The 12,465-nt window shown below is 53.4% G+C and overlaps 1 protein-coding gene across 2 annotated transcripts in view; it reads left to right on the top strand.

The window, feature by feature from the left end:
• Window positions 1-10,163: 10,163 nt before the first annotated feature.
• The window catches only part of STAM (signal transducing adaptor molecule), a 29,122-nt gene continuing 26,820 nt past the window's right edge, over window positions 10,164-12,465 (top strand). For both annotated transcript variants that reach the window (XM_078871151.1, XM_078871152.1), the window contains exon 1: window positions 10,164-10,354. In XM_078871151.1, coding sequence (XP_078727277.1) covers window positions 10,315-10,354 — 40 coding nt within the window. In that variant the 5' untranslated portion in view covers window positions 10,164-10,314. The remainder of the gene's footprint in view (window positions 10,355-12,465) is intronic.

Consider the following 12,465-nt stretch of genomic DNA (forward strand, 5'->3'; position numbering starts at 1 on the left):
GGGGCTGAGGCAGGCGCACGCCAAGCTGATGGAGCTGCTGCACGCCGCTGCTAGCATGCTGGACCACATCACTCAGCTGGGGGCTGCTGGACCGCCACGGGGCGACGAAAGCCGACGACCACAGCGCCTTCCTGCCATTTCGGCGGAACACCAATTTGAAAATCCCGCCATCACCGCAGCTGCAGTTGAGGGCGTGGCCGGCCTGAGCATCGCGTCTAACGGCGGGCATACAGTACCTGCCGCGTCATCGCCAACAGACGGGACGTCACCACGGGTGCGACCGGCGATGCCATCGGTCGTGCGCGCCGAAGCAGAGCCGGGTGAGGGGGACGAGGAAGGGCGACCTTCTGCGGCAGCCGCTGCGCTACATCAGCGACTGCCTCCACTCAAAGAATTTGTGGGCGAGGAAGGCGACTGGGGCGGCTTCCAGCGGCGCTTCCTCGCTCACCAGGAGATGGCGAAGTGGACGGACGCCAAGGCTCTCCGCGCGCTGCCAGCACTCCTCGACAGCGACGCCCTCGCCACTTTAACATCGGCACCGAAGGAGAGGCGCTCTACGCTGCAGACGGCGATGCAGGTGCTGGCTGCAGTTTACGGTCCGCCGTCAGACTGTCGCCAACTCTTCTACGATCGCCAGCGGGGGGCAAAGGAGTCGCCTCTGGCGTACCGCACAAGCCTCCTGGCACTGGCAAAGGCGGTCTTTCCACGGATGGACAACGAAGGTGTCGACGCCATGGTTACAGAGAAGATACTTCTGCTGGCGGACGACTTGGAGATCGTCATCGTCGCACAGGACGACGTGGAAATGTGCTCCCTCCAAGCAGCACGACTCCTCCACGCAAACCTGCTCGCGCAACGACGCAAGGCCAGCAAGGCGGCGAGCGGGCGTACCGTGGCCGCAGCCACCCTCCCGGCGGAGGAGATCTGCGCCATCGACCATCAACGGCGGCAGGGAGCGGGAGTACGGGCGGACCGGGGCGGCTCGAGCCATCCCGATCATCCGTCGTCGTCACCAGCGCTCCCGCGCTGCTACAACTGCGGCATCCGGGGCCATGTCGCCTCGGGGTGCCGCTCTCCTCGGCAGCGCGGGACGACACCTCGACGGGACGCCGGCCCTCTTCCCAAGCTCCATCATCATAACCCGGCGAGTCGCGGCACCTCACATGTTTGGCCCACGCACACACCCGCCACACACTCATACACCGCACCGATTGGGGGGCCAATATCGCGCACCATCGCACCAACACGCACCGCTCTGGGTACTCAGATTGAACCCAGCCAGTGGTCCGTGTTGGCCCATCGCGTTGTAGCCGCGTCGTCGGGGTCGTCGGCCGTTGTGGGGCACATCGACGGGGTCGAGGTGCGCATCCTGGTCGATACAGGAGCATCGGCGACCATTATTTCGGAGTTAATTTACAATATTCTCCCTGCCCAGAGCCGTCCTTTGATGCCTGTTAACGTGTCATTCTTTGCTGCTAACGGGGGCTCACTTGGCATCATCGGACAGATTCGAGCCCTAATTTGTATCGGGGATATTAAATTGTCTGGGCCGATTTTTGTTTCCTCCTCGCTGGCGGTTCCGTGCCTGCTGGGGACGGACTTCCTGGCCAAAATGCCGATTAGGATATTAATCGACCAGGGATGCATTGAGCTCCCGTCGGGCCGACGCATGGCGTTTCTGCCATCCCCCGGTACGAGTCGGACGGCGTTCGCAACGGTGCCGGCGTTTGTAGATAGAACGGTGCGCGTTCCTCCGGGGGCACAAATGTTGGTTCCTTTGAAACTTCGGCGGCCCTTCGCTAAGGGCATTGGGGCCCAAGGGGTTCTGCTGGGGCCATCTAGGGCCGGGGTTAGTGGACCTCATTTACTTCCGGCCCCGACCATAGTAAGAGGGGACGGAGACCCCTTCATCGCGGTCCTCAATGTGGGCTCGCAGACGGTGGTGGTCCTGCAGGGGACCGTGCTTGCTCACGCGACGCCGGTGCCCTGTGAGGAACCCGTCGCGAATCACGTGAGTGCTGTCCCTGCGCCGCGACCACATTCGGACAGCGATGAAGGGTGGCTCGAGGCGCTTTGTGCGGGATCGACGGACCTGTCAAATTCAGAGCGTCAACAGCTTAAAACGCTACTGCGGGAATTTTCCGACGTTTTCAGTCGGGACAAATACGATTTGGGTTGCACTCATCTGCTGCGTCACCATATTGATACGGGTGACAGCGCGCCAATACGCCAGAATCCGTTTCGGTTAAGTCCTGCCAAAAAGGACCATGTCAAATCGGCTATTGATGACATGTTAGCCGCCGACATCATTTCTCCTTCCACCAGCCCTTGGGGAGCGCCGATCGTCCTGGTTAAAAAGCAGGACGGCTCGTTGCGGTTTTGCGTTGATTTTCGGCGCCTTAACAAAATTTCGGTTGCCGACGCATACCCGCTCCCACGGATGGACGAATCGCTGGACGCCTTGGCGGGAGCGCGATTCTTCTCCACATTGGATTTACTTTCGGGATTCTGGCAGCTTCCTCTGGACGATGATTCAAAGCCTAAAACTGCTTTCCGTACGCCGCACGGCCTGTTCCAATTCAACCGGTTGCCGATGGGACTCCACTCAGCGCCGGCAACTTTCCAGCGTTTGATGGAATTGGTTTTGGCTGGATTGCAATGGGATTCGTGCCTGATTTATTTGGATGACGTTATCGTCTTTAGTAAAACTTTTGACGAACATCTCCAGAGGTTGCGGGCGGTTTTCCTAAAGATGCGGGCTGCTAATTTGAAATTCAAACCCCAAAAATGTCATCTGTTACGTGATTCGGTGCGTTATTTGGGACACATTGTGGGGCGCTCAGGTATTGCTACCGATCCCGCCAAAACGCAGTGCGTCAGCTCCTGGCCGACTCCCACCTCGGTGGGAGAGGTCAGGAGTTTTATTGGCTTCGCATCGTATTACCGACGTTTCGTCGCAGATTTTGCGACGATTGCGAAACCCCTACACGCTTTAACATCAAAAGGGGTTCGGTTCCACTGGGGTCAGGAGGAGGAGGCTGCTTTCTGCTCCCTTCGGGACGCCCTGGTAAAAGCTCCTCCCTTGAGTTACCCCGATTTTTCTAAGCCTTTTTTGCTCGACACCGATGCGAGCAACACAGGTATTGGGGGAGTGCTTTCCCAGGTGGTTGACGGCGTGGAACGGGTGGTTGCGTACGGCAGTCGGGTGTTGTCTCCGGCGGAGCAAAGATATTGTGTCACCCGTCGGGAACTGTTGGCAATTGTCTATTTCATCCAACAGTATCGCCCATATCTGTACGGTCGGCATTTCACCGTCCGCACAGATCATGCGGCACTGCAGTACGCCCTGCGAGTTCAACAGCCATCGGGAGAATTGTCCCGATGGTTGGAGATCCTCCAGGATTTTGATTTTGAAACCACCTACCGTAAGGGCGTTCGCCACACAAATGCTGACGCTCTGTCGCGCATGCCAACCACCTCCGAATGTGCATGCCTCCTGGGGTCGGGACGTTGCAGGCCAGCAGGGGACATACCGGTTCCGGTCCTGGCGGCCGCCGGCCACGACGAAACATTGGTTCCAAATTCAATCGCACAACAGGGAAAAGATTCCTTGTTGGGGATGCCCGTCAATGAATGGGGGCGCCTCCAGATGGAGGATACCTCTCTCCTCGGGTTGCGTCGTCGCGTCGGCTGTGCTGGGCAGGGCAGGGGTGATGCCGACGCATGGGAATTGGTGCATGGTCTGCTGATGCACTGGGACGGAAAATCCCATCGACATCGGCTGGTGGTCCCTTCGGGGTTGTGGGGCAAGGCGGTGTGGGCCGCACATGAGCGCCTCCTACACCTGGGGACCCAAAAGACCCTCGCCTTACTCCAACTCGATTATTTTTGGCCAGGCATGACGAAGGATGTCGGGGATTTACTGGGGTCATGCCCTCGGTGCGCGCAACGAAAACCGCCAGCACGTGTGTCTAACCCACCCTTGCAGTCAATCAAAGTGTCCAGAGTTAACGAACTCGTCGCGCTGGATATTTTGGGCCCATTCCCCGCCACACCCAGGGGCAATAGATATTTGTTAACTGGTGTGGAGTATTTTACATGCTGGCCTATGGCCTGGCCCCTTGCCAACCAGTCGGCAGCAGCCATCGTGGAGGCCTTTGTTCAGGGTTATGTCCTGGACAAAGGTGCTCCGGAGCGGCTGCTGACCGACCAGGGCAAAAATGTTTCCGGTAAATTGCTCAAAGAAGTCTGTGAGCTCCTGGGCACGAAGAAAATTCGTACCTCCCCGTATCACCCGCAGACTGACGGGATGGTCGAGCGTCTGCATCGGACCATCGCGTCAATGTTGTCACAGCAGGTGTCGGACTCACAGACCGATTGGGACTTGCAAATTCAAGGGGTATTGGCGGCGTACCGGATGGCCCCCCACGCAGCTACGGGATTTTCACCCTTCTACCTCATGTACGGCCGCGAACCTGACCCGCCTGTTCGTGCCCAGCTGCAGATCCCCGCGCCTCAGGGAAAAACTCAATTGGCTGACCATGTAAAATTTAATTTGGCCAAATTGACAGAGGCACGGGATGCTGCCATGCAAAACTCTGACCTCCGTCAGAAAGCGAATGAGCGGCTCAGACTGGGTCGGGCGCACATGCTGTAGTGGAAGCCGGGGGACAAGGCATGGCTGCACTGTCCCCAGGTGCCACTCGCAACCTCCTCTAAGCTGGTGCGGCCGTGGCGGGGCCCTGTGGAGGTGGTCGAGGTTTTGCGACCGCAGTGCGTGCGCATCAAATGGGGGAAGCGGCGGTGGTTCGTCCACCCCTCTAGATTAAAACCCTTCGTTGCGGTACACATCCCCACTTCACACACGCGTGGCCAAACATGTGGGGGGTCGACCGACTCACTGGGTCCGTCTCCGTCGCGCTCACCTAATGCCTTGCCGGCTGTGCCACCTCCAGGTGCATCAGGAATGACGGGCTCACGCCCGATCACCCCTCCTGGGGATGCCAAGGGTCACGCGGCGTCGGATGAGGACTCACTCCGAGACGGACAGTTGCCACCTGACGGTCCACCACCCGGGGTTACCCCGTGTGAGGGGCCCGCTGCACGGACACGCGCTAAAATGCGCAGACTGTTGTGAGGCTGGAAGATGTGTACATAGGTTGTGTTCATTGCGTGTTGTGTGTGTGGTGGGTTCCCTGCAAATTGTGTATAGACTGTTTTTACGGAATTCGTATTTAATCGGGGGGGTGCGTCGGGTTGTTTTCTCTTCTTGCTGTTGCGTTCTTGTTGTGTTGTTCTTGTTATTGTTGAAAAATAGTGAGGCACACGCGCGGTCAGGGGGTAAATGCGCTTTTATTGTCGTTTTTTTTGTATGTTGGCAGCCGGGACGGCTGCAAGCTATGCGGGGGGGGGGGGGGGGGTGATGTAGGGGTGTTAGAGAGAGAGCCGTTATGCATGGCAGCTTATGGGAAACAAACACAGTGGGCGGGGCTACGTGAGTGCACGGGGGGGGGGTGCTCTCAACGACGTCCGCACCAGGCAGCCCGGGGCCCCACCCCTCAGCGGGGGTTGAGTATAAAGGGGGATGTATCAGAGGGCTCGGGGCAGAATGTTAAAGCTAAACCAGTGAAGACCGAAGATCGTCTAGCTAGAGCCCTGGACTCCCCTGGGACGCCGCCCTTGTCAGGGCCGCGCAGGACCGAGCCAGCGGCGTGGTCCCGAGAACCAGAGCTAGTGCTCTGGGACTCCGGGTACCGTAGCCCGACTTACCAGTGTCGGGCCAGACAGCCTCCCCTAGCCCGTTAGTGGAGGACTAGGAGGTAGGTCAGAGATAGCTAGCAGTGTATTCCCAGCTAGCCGGGTGAGGGGGCCGATACCCCCTCCAGTATTGTATGTCCGCGGTTGTGACAACTGTTGCGGAATAAATACGTGTGCCTCAACCCCGGGTGTCCAAGAGTCCTCAACGGTATTACACTACTTATGCCCATGCATTATGCAGGATTAGCAGCATCAAAGGGAGGGGGATAGGGGTAGCATTAATAAAGGGAAGGGGTGTTAATAGTATGTAGCTGCAGTAACTAAAACCACCACGTAAACAACTAAAGTATAAACTACATAGTATCATCAGTATACTAAATATACTCTACAATAAGCTGAGTTACTAACAGTAAGTAATACATTACAATTCTGCGTCGTGATAAATATATAATATGCTTTCATCTAAACTTTATTCTCTTACATCACACGAGTCTACACCGTACTCTATACTGCCATAGATAAACCCAACGTTAAATTATATACTGTATTGCTATAAACCACCCTATACCTTATACATTGTAATATTACACTATGTATTATTCTACCCCCCTAATGTATATCACACTGCTGTATATTGACTATACAATTACGATACTATATATTACTTTGTACATTGTATTAAGCATATAAATGTTATACTATTTGTTATTATACACTGTACCATTGACCGTCGTGTGAAAGATACTAAGAGGAAGCAACGAAATATGTCAATGGGTGAGTATCGATGGGAAACTTGCAGCGGAGCAAAGAATCCATTCCCTGCGGAGAATACAATGCCAGTGAGTGGAACGCGGTCTGAAAGTCAACGTAAACGTGAACACAATCAATTAAGATCCGAAATGGTTTATTACGTACTTTCAATGATTGCTAAGCCGGAATCCATCTTCTCGGTTAAAATTGTCTCTGTGTTTGTATATGTGGATCGCCTCATGAACGAATCTCTCATGGTAGCCAGATGGCTTGCAGAGAACCTCTGTCTTGGAGAAGTCAATATCATGTGAGCCCACTGAATTGTAACAGTGGTCTGCCACGGCTGAGGTGTTTGTCTTACCGTGTTTCAAGTCTGCTTTATGTTCACGGATGCGGTCCGAGACATGTCGTTTGGTTTCTCCAATGTAACTGCTACCACAGAGGCAACTTAGTTTGTAGACGCCAGGGTATTGTATGTCTGGAACCACATATTTTACTGATGGGACCAGATCACAGTTTTTATGTACTGTGTTGAATCGGACCTGGATCTTGTGTTTAATCAGGATTTTGGAGATCTTTTTTGTGACCCCAGCAATGTAGAGTAAGGTGATGGTCTTGAGAGGCTCCTCAACAGGATCCTTCTTGATGGTTGGAGTGATGGCTTTGCGGATTGTGTAGTCGGAGTAACCATTAGCCTTAAGAGCTTGGCGTACGTGTTTGAGTTCACTGGCAATGTGTTCCTGGTCAGAAATGCATTGGGCTCTATGGTATAGAGTCTTGATGAGGGAATTCTTCTGGGATGGATGGTGGTGGGAATCCGGTTTTAGGTAAGCATCCGTATGGGTGGCTTTCCTGTAGACAGAGTGGCTCATTGAACCATCAGGTCTCCTTTTAATTAGGACATCCAAAAAGGGTAGCTTGCCATCTTTTTCGACTTCCATGGTGAATCTGATGGCTGGGTGTATGGAATTGATGTGGTCGATAAATTGGTCCAGAGCAGGCCGGCCATGTGGCCAGATGACAAAAGTGTCATCTATGTACCTCTTCTATAAGGTCGGGCGTAGAGTGGCAGTCTGGATGGCGTCAGTCTCAAATTTCTCCATGAAGACGTTGGCTACAACCGGAGATAGGGGGGAGCCCATTGGGGTTCCCTCAGTTTGCTTGTAGAAAGTTCCATTCAAGGTGAAGTATGTATTGGTTAAGCAGTGTCTCACCAGGGGGGGTACCCCAGCATTCAGTCTTTGATGAACCAAGTCTTCAATGATTGCGATGGTGTCAGGTACAGGAACTTTGGTGAATAAGGAAATCACATCAAAACTGACAAGCAGGTCGTCTGGGGACAGGGAAATCCCCTTGATTGTCGATACCAGGTCAGTAGAGTTTAGTACCGCAGAGGTGGTTTTTCCAGTGAAAGGCAGTAGGATTTCAGACAGAAAACGATCCAGTTTGTATGTGGGGGAGTTGATCGTAGAGACAATGGGACAAAGAGCTGTATCTTCTTTATGTATCTTTGGCAAGCCATATAATCTTGGTGGCCTGGCTGCAGAAGGTTTCAACGAGAACTGTTTGGTCTGATCAATTAATGTGGTTGAATCAGAAATTATTTGGTTGGTTTTAGAGACGAGGCTGTTGGTGGGGTCTCTTTTTATTTTTGTATAGCTGCCATCGTTGAGCAGTTCATTTCCCATATCCCCTCCCTTTGATGCTGCTAATCCTGCATAATGCACGGGCATAAGTAGTACTAATCACATACCTGCATTTCCCATAAATATGCTAAATTCCTCTTGATATGCATATTCTTTTGTCAAGGCGCCCTTTTCCCCCCTTCCAACCCAGCTTATGCTCCAAGCACGTGTGCTGTTTCATTCAGACGCTGTCGCCTCGACAGACCTGGTTTTCACCTGAGGACGGCTGCTTGCGTTGTGGCCGAAACATCGTGAGATTTTATTATTTTTATTATTTTATTACTTCCCTTCTACGTGACTTTACCGAAAGAACCAAGAAGATGAATCCCTGCAGTCACAAAAGCTTTAAATCGATATTTATGCAAATCAATTTACAACATTTTTGAAATGCGTTTTTCTGGATTTTGTTGTTATTCTGTCTCTCACTGTTCAAATAAACCTACCATTAAAATTATAGACTCATCATTTCTTTGTCAGTGGGCAAACGTACAAAATCAGCAGGGGATCAAATACTTTTTTCCCTCACTGTAGTAGTTATCCCATCCAGTATGTAAAGTCACCTGTGGTGTTCACCCCTCCAAGTGTATATAGTTACTTGCCAGATAAAAGGGTAAAAAACAATGATCATATTTTGCTACTGGCAAATGAGGTTCCAATGGTGTAAATGCTAACCCCGAGCTCTCATACTCTGATGGTGCAGTCTTTGAGTTGTGCGCCTTTTGGCGTCATCTGGTCCAACACCATGTGAGACTGGGCTCTATGGAAAGCTGTCTCGGGTGTGGACCAATCAATTTAAAGGACAGTGCATACATTACCAGAGTTGTGTTTTTTGTTTGCATTCCGACTGCAGGTATTGTGGTCAATGCAAACATGACTCTTTGTAAAAAAAAAAGGTGTCAATTTTGTTGCCAGATAAAAGGGTAAAAAAACAATTATCAAGAGTTGCAGTAGTCAAGGTGAGTGAAGACGAGGGAGTGAACCGGGAGTTTAGCAGCAGAGAGCGAGATGAGGGGACGGATTTGCCAATGCTGAATCGGTGCCAGTGACGAGTGCGGACAGTAGCAGAGATCCAGTTGTAGAGGGAGAGTTGAAGATGAGCCCGAGGTCGCGGGCAGAGGAGACAGGAGGAGTGAGGGGGAAGGGAATGAGGTGTAGGACAGGGTGGAGGGGAGAAGGAAATTAACGTACATGTATTTCAGTTTTGGTAGACTTGCTGGAGGTCGTCTGCGTGATATCCAGGAGTGGTCAGTGACTCAGTCTGAAAAAACATCGAGCGAGTGGCCTTAGCACGTACACTGGGCAACGTTTCGTGGGCAACGGCCCTAATCTATCGCACGTACAAGGGCCATCGTCCTGTGATTGTTATTGACCGGCGTCTTCAGCCGTTTGCTGTCTCTGTTGCTGGGCCCGCTCGGAGCCCTGCACTATGGAACGCCACGCGAGGAATCGATTCTGGAATTCGGCGCGCAGTCGATTAACGAAGTGGGATGAATCAGCGAGTTTAAAGGGGAGCAATGCAGTCCCGCGAGGAATGGAATCAAGTTGGAGTGAATCGAAACCGTGGGGGATGCCACGCCCCCCTGATGCTACGCCACCCGTCGGGAATCGATTCGCGTGTTTGGTCTACCGGGTGGATCGTGATGGGAATCGATGCAAGTGTAACGTCCAGCAGTAGAGAATGTGCGAATCGAATCGTAAACCGCGATGACATGTGCATCGATTGAAGGAATAACAGAATCGATACACTAAACGACAAACCCTACAGTGGGCGGCAATCGATCCGACACCATATCGGGAATCGATTTTGCGGGGGGGGGGAAAACAAAACCGAGGCTCACGCGAACGCGCTTCTCGAATCGGACGATTGGCTCACGCGCGCGGCCGGATCGTTACGATTTCAATGGGGAACCTGCACTCGCTTGGGAATCGACAGTGGAGTCGGGGCTTTGTTTCGCCATCGATTCGCGGATCGCGCCTGGAGACCCGGGGCTGGCGAGACAAGGAGGAGGAGACGAGAGGGGAGACGACGACGACGAGGACGAGAAGGGGAGACGTGGAGGAGAGAAGACGAGGTGACGAGGAGGGGTGACAAGGAGGGGGGGGAGGAGGAGACGAGGAGAAGATGCCGCTGTTCACATCCAACCCGTTCGACGCGGACGTGGGTAAGAACAAGACGGGCCCGGATCCTGGCGAGTGGAGGGGGTGGAGAGCAGCACAACACCACCACCACCCACCCATACGTGTACAGCAACAACAACCACCCCCATACGTGTACAGCAACAACAACCCCATACGTGTACAGCAACAACAACACCAACAACCTCCATACGTGTACAGCAACAACACCAACAACCACCCCCATACGTGTACACTCACACTTCATAATCAGGGTGATTCCACTCGCACCACTGCAGTGGCGTTTGTAACAACGCCATCCACAACAACAGCCACGGCAATATTGATAACAGTCCTAGCACAATGCTGTGTTATGCACAGTGCGATAGTGGCAGCATGTGTCCGTGTCTCCCTGTCCTCTGGTCCCCTTGCCATGTTTCCGTGTCTCCGTTTCACGTCTCCCGTGTCCCCTTTGTCCCCGTGTGTCCGTATCCCTATGTCTCCTTGTTCCCGGCATCCCCTAGTATCCATGTCTTCGCTTCATTTCTCCCGTGTCCCCATGTCTCCTCGTCATGTTTCCGTGTCCCCGTGTGGTTGTCTCCACGTCTCTGTGTTTCTCCATTTCTCGGCGCCTTTCTGTGCTGGCAGTTGTCTACGAGGGGCTGACCGTCTTGTGGATGGGATAAATCTTCCATATCGGCCCCACCATTCCCTTGTCTCCAGAACCCCCGACCCTCAGACTCGTAGACACCCGGACCTTGCTTAGGATACAGCAGCCACTGCATCACGCATGCGGTGACAGCCTCTGATGCACAGGGGCAGACCCACGTCACGGGGGTGTGGGGGGTGTGAGGGTCACGGGGGTGTGAGGGTCACGGGGGTGTAGGGGGTGTGAGGGTCTGGGGGGTGTGAGGGTCATGGGGGTGTAGGGGGTGTGAGTGTCTGGGGGGTGTGAGGATCATGGGGGTCTGGGGGGTGTGAGGGTCATGGGGGTGTAGGGGGTGTGAGGGTCATGGGGGTGTAGGGGGTGTGAGGGTCACGGGGGTGTGAGGGTCACGGGTAGCCCTCGGCAAGGTAAGGTAAAAGTTCAACGGTAAAAAAACAAGACAAACTTTACCCTACCTTTTACCTTACCACAATACAATCGCTCTACCCTACCTTTTACCCTTTAGCAGGTAAGGTAAAAGGTAAAAAGCAACGAACCTACCTTTACCCTACCTTTTACCTTTATCCCATACAAATTACCCGTTTACAGGGAAATTACTGGGGTACAACACATGAAAAAGGTTTATAACGATAAATGCTAGGTAGAGCGCTTTATACATATTGAATACTCTCGAATCAGGCGTTGAGGCTGTCGACGACACCGTCCTCCATAACCTCCTCATCCCAGTCGTCTTGGTCGATGGCGATCTCATCAACAACCTGATCAAGTTCGTCATTGCCATCGTCCTCGGACGAGCGACAGGCAATAAGATTCTGCGCCGCTCCGGCCCAGTTAGACGGAACCTTCAGGCAGCCGATGCCGACGTCCCGACCTCGCTGCCTGGGGCGAGCACGTTGTGCTTCTTGATGTGGGTTTTCCACCCCGACGCGTTCGTGTGGGTGGAAAACCACTTGCGGCAGTGCGTGCTGTACATTGGAATCACCCTCCATCCAATGGTGCGTGTGCTCCCACGGGAACGCATGCCGCTGCCTCTTTCGATTGCTGTTCGCAGCAACCCCAAAAATGCAGTTGCTGGCATCATCGTCCTCTATTACCTCTATCTCAAGAACGTGGACCGTCTCCATCTGGTCCGACATCAATTATCGCAATTTATAATGGAGGCCACGGACTGTGCCATGGAGCTGTTATCGGTAAACAAGCTACTGTATTTACCGGGTAATTATTCGCGCTACATTTACCCTACCAGGTAATTCTTTTGAGCTACCTTACCCTACCCTTTACCTTACCCCTTGGCATGTCGAAACCTTTACCTTCACCATTTTACCCGGTAAAAAATGTAATTTACCTTACCTTGCCGAGGCCTAGTCACGGGGGTGTAGGAGGTGTTAGGGTCATGGGGGTGTAGGGGGTGTGAGGATCATGGGGGTGTGGGGGGTGTGAGGGTCATGGGGGTGTAGGGGGTGTGAGGGTCATGGGGGTGTAGGGGGTGTG

Source organism: Lampetra fluviatilis, chromosome 31 (genome assembly GCF_964198595.1).
Source record: "Lampetra fluviatilis chromosome 31, kcLamFluv1.1, whole genome shotgun sequence".
NCBI classification, from domain to species: Eukaryota; Metazoa; Chordata; class Hyperoartia; order Petromyzontiformes; family Petromyzontidae; genus Lampetra; species Lampetra fluviatilis.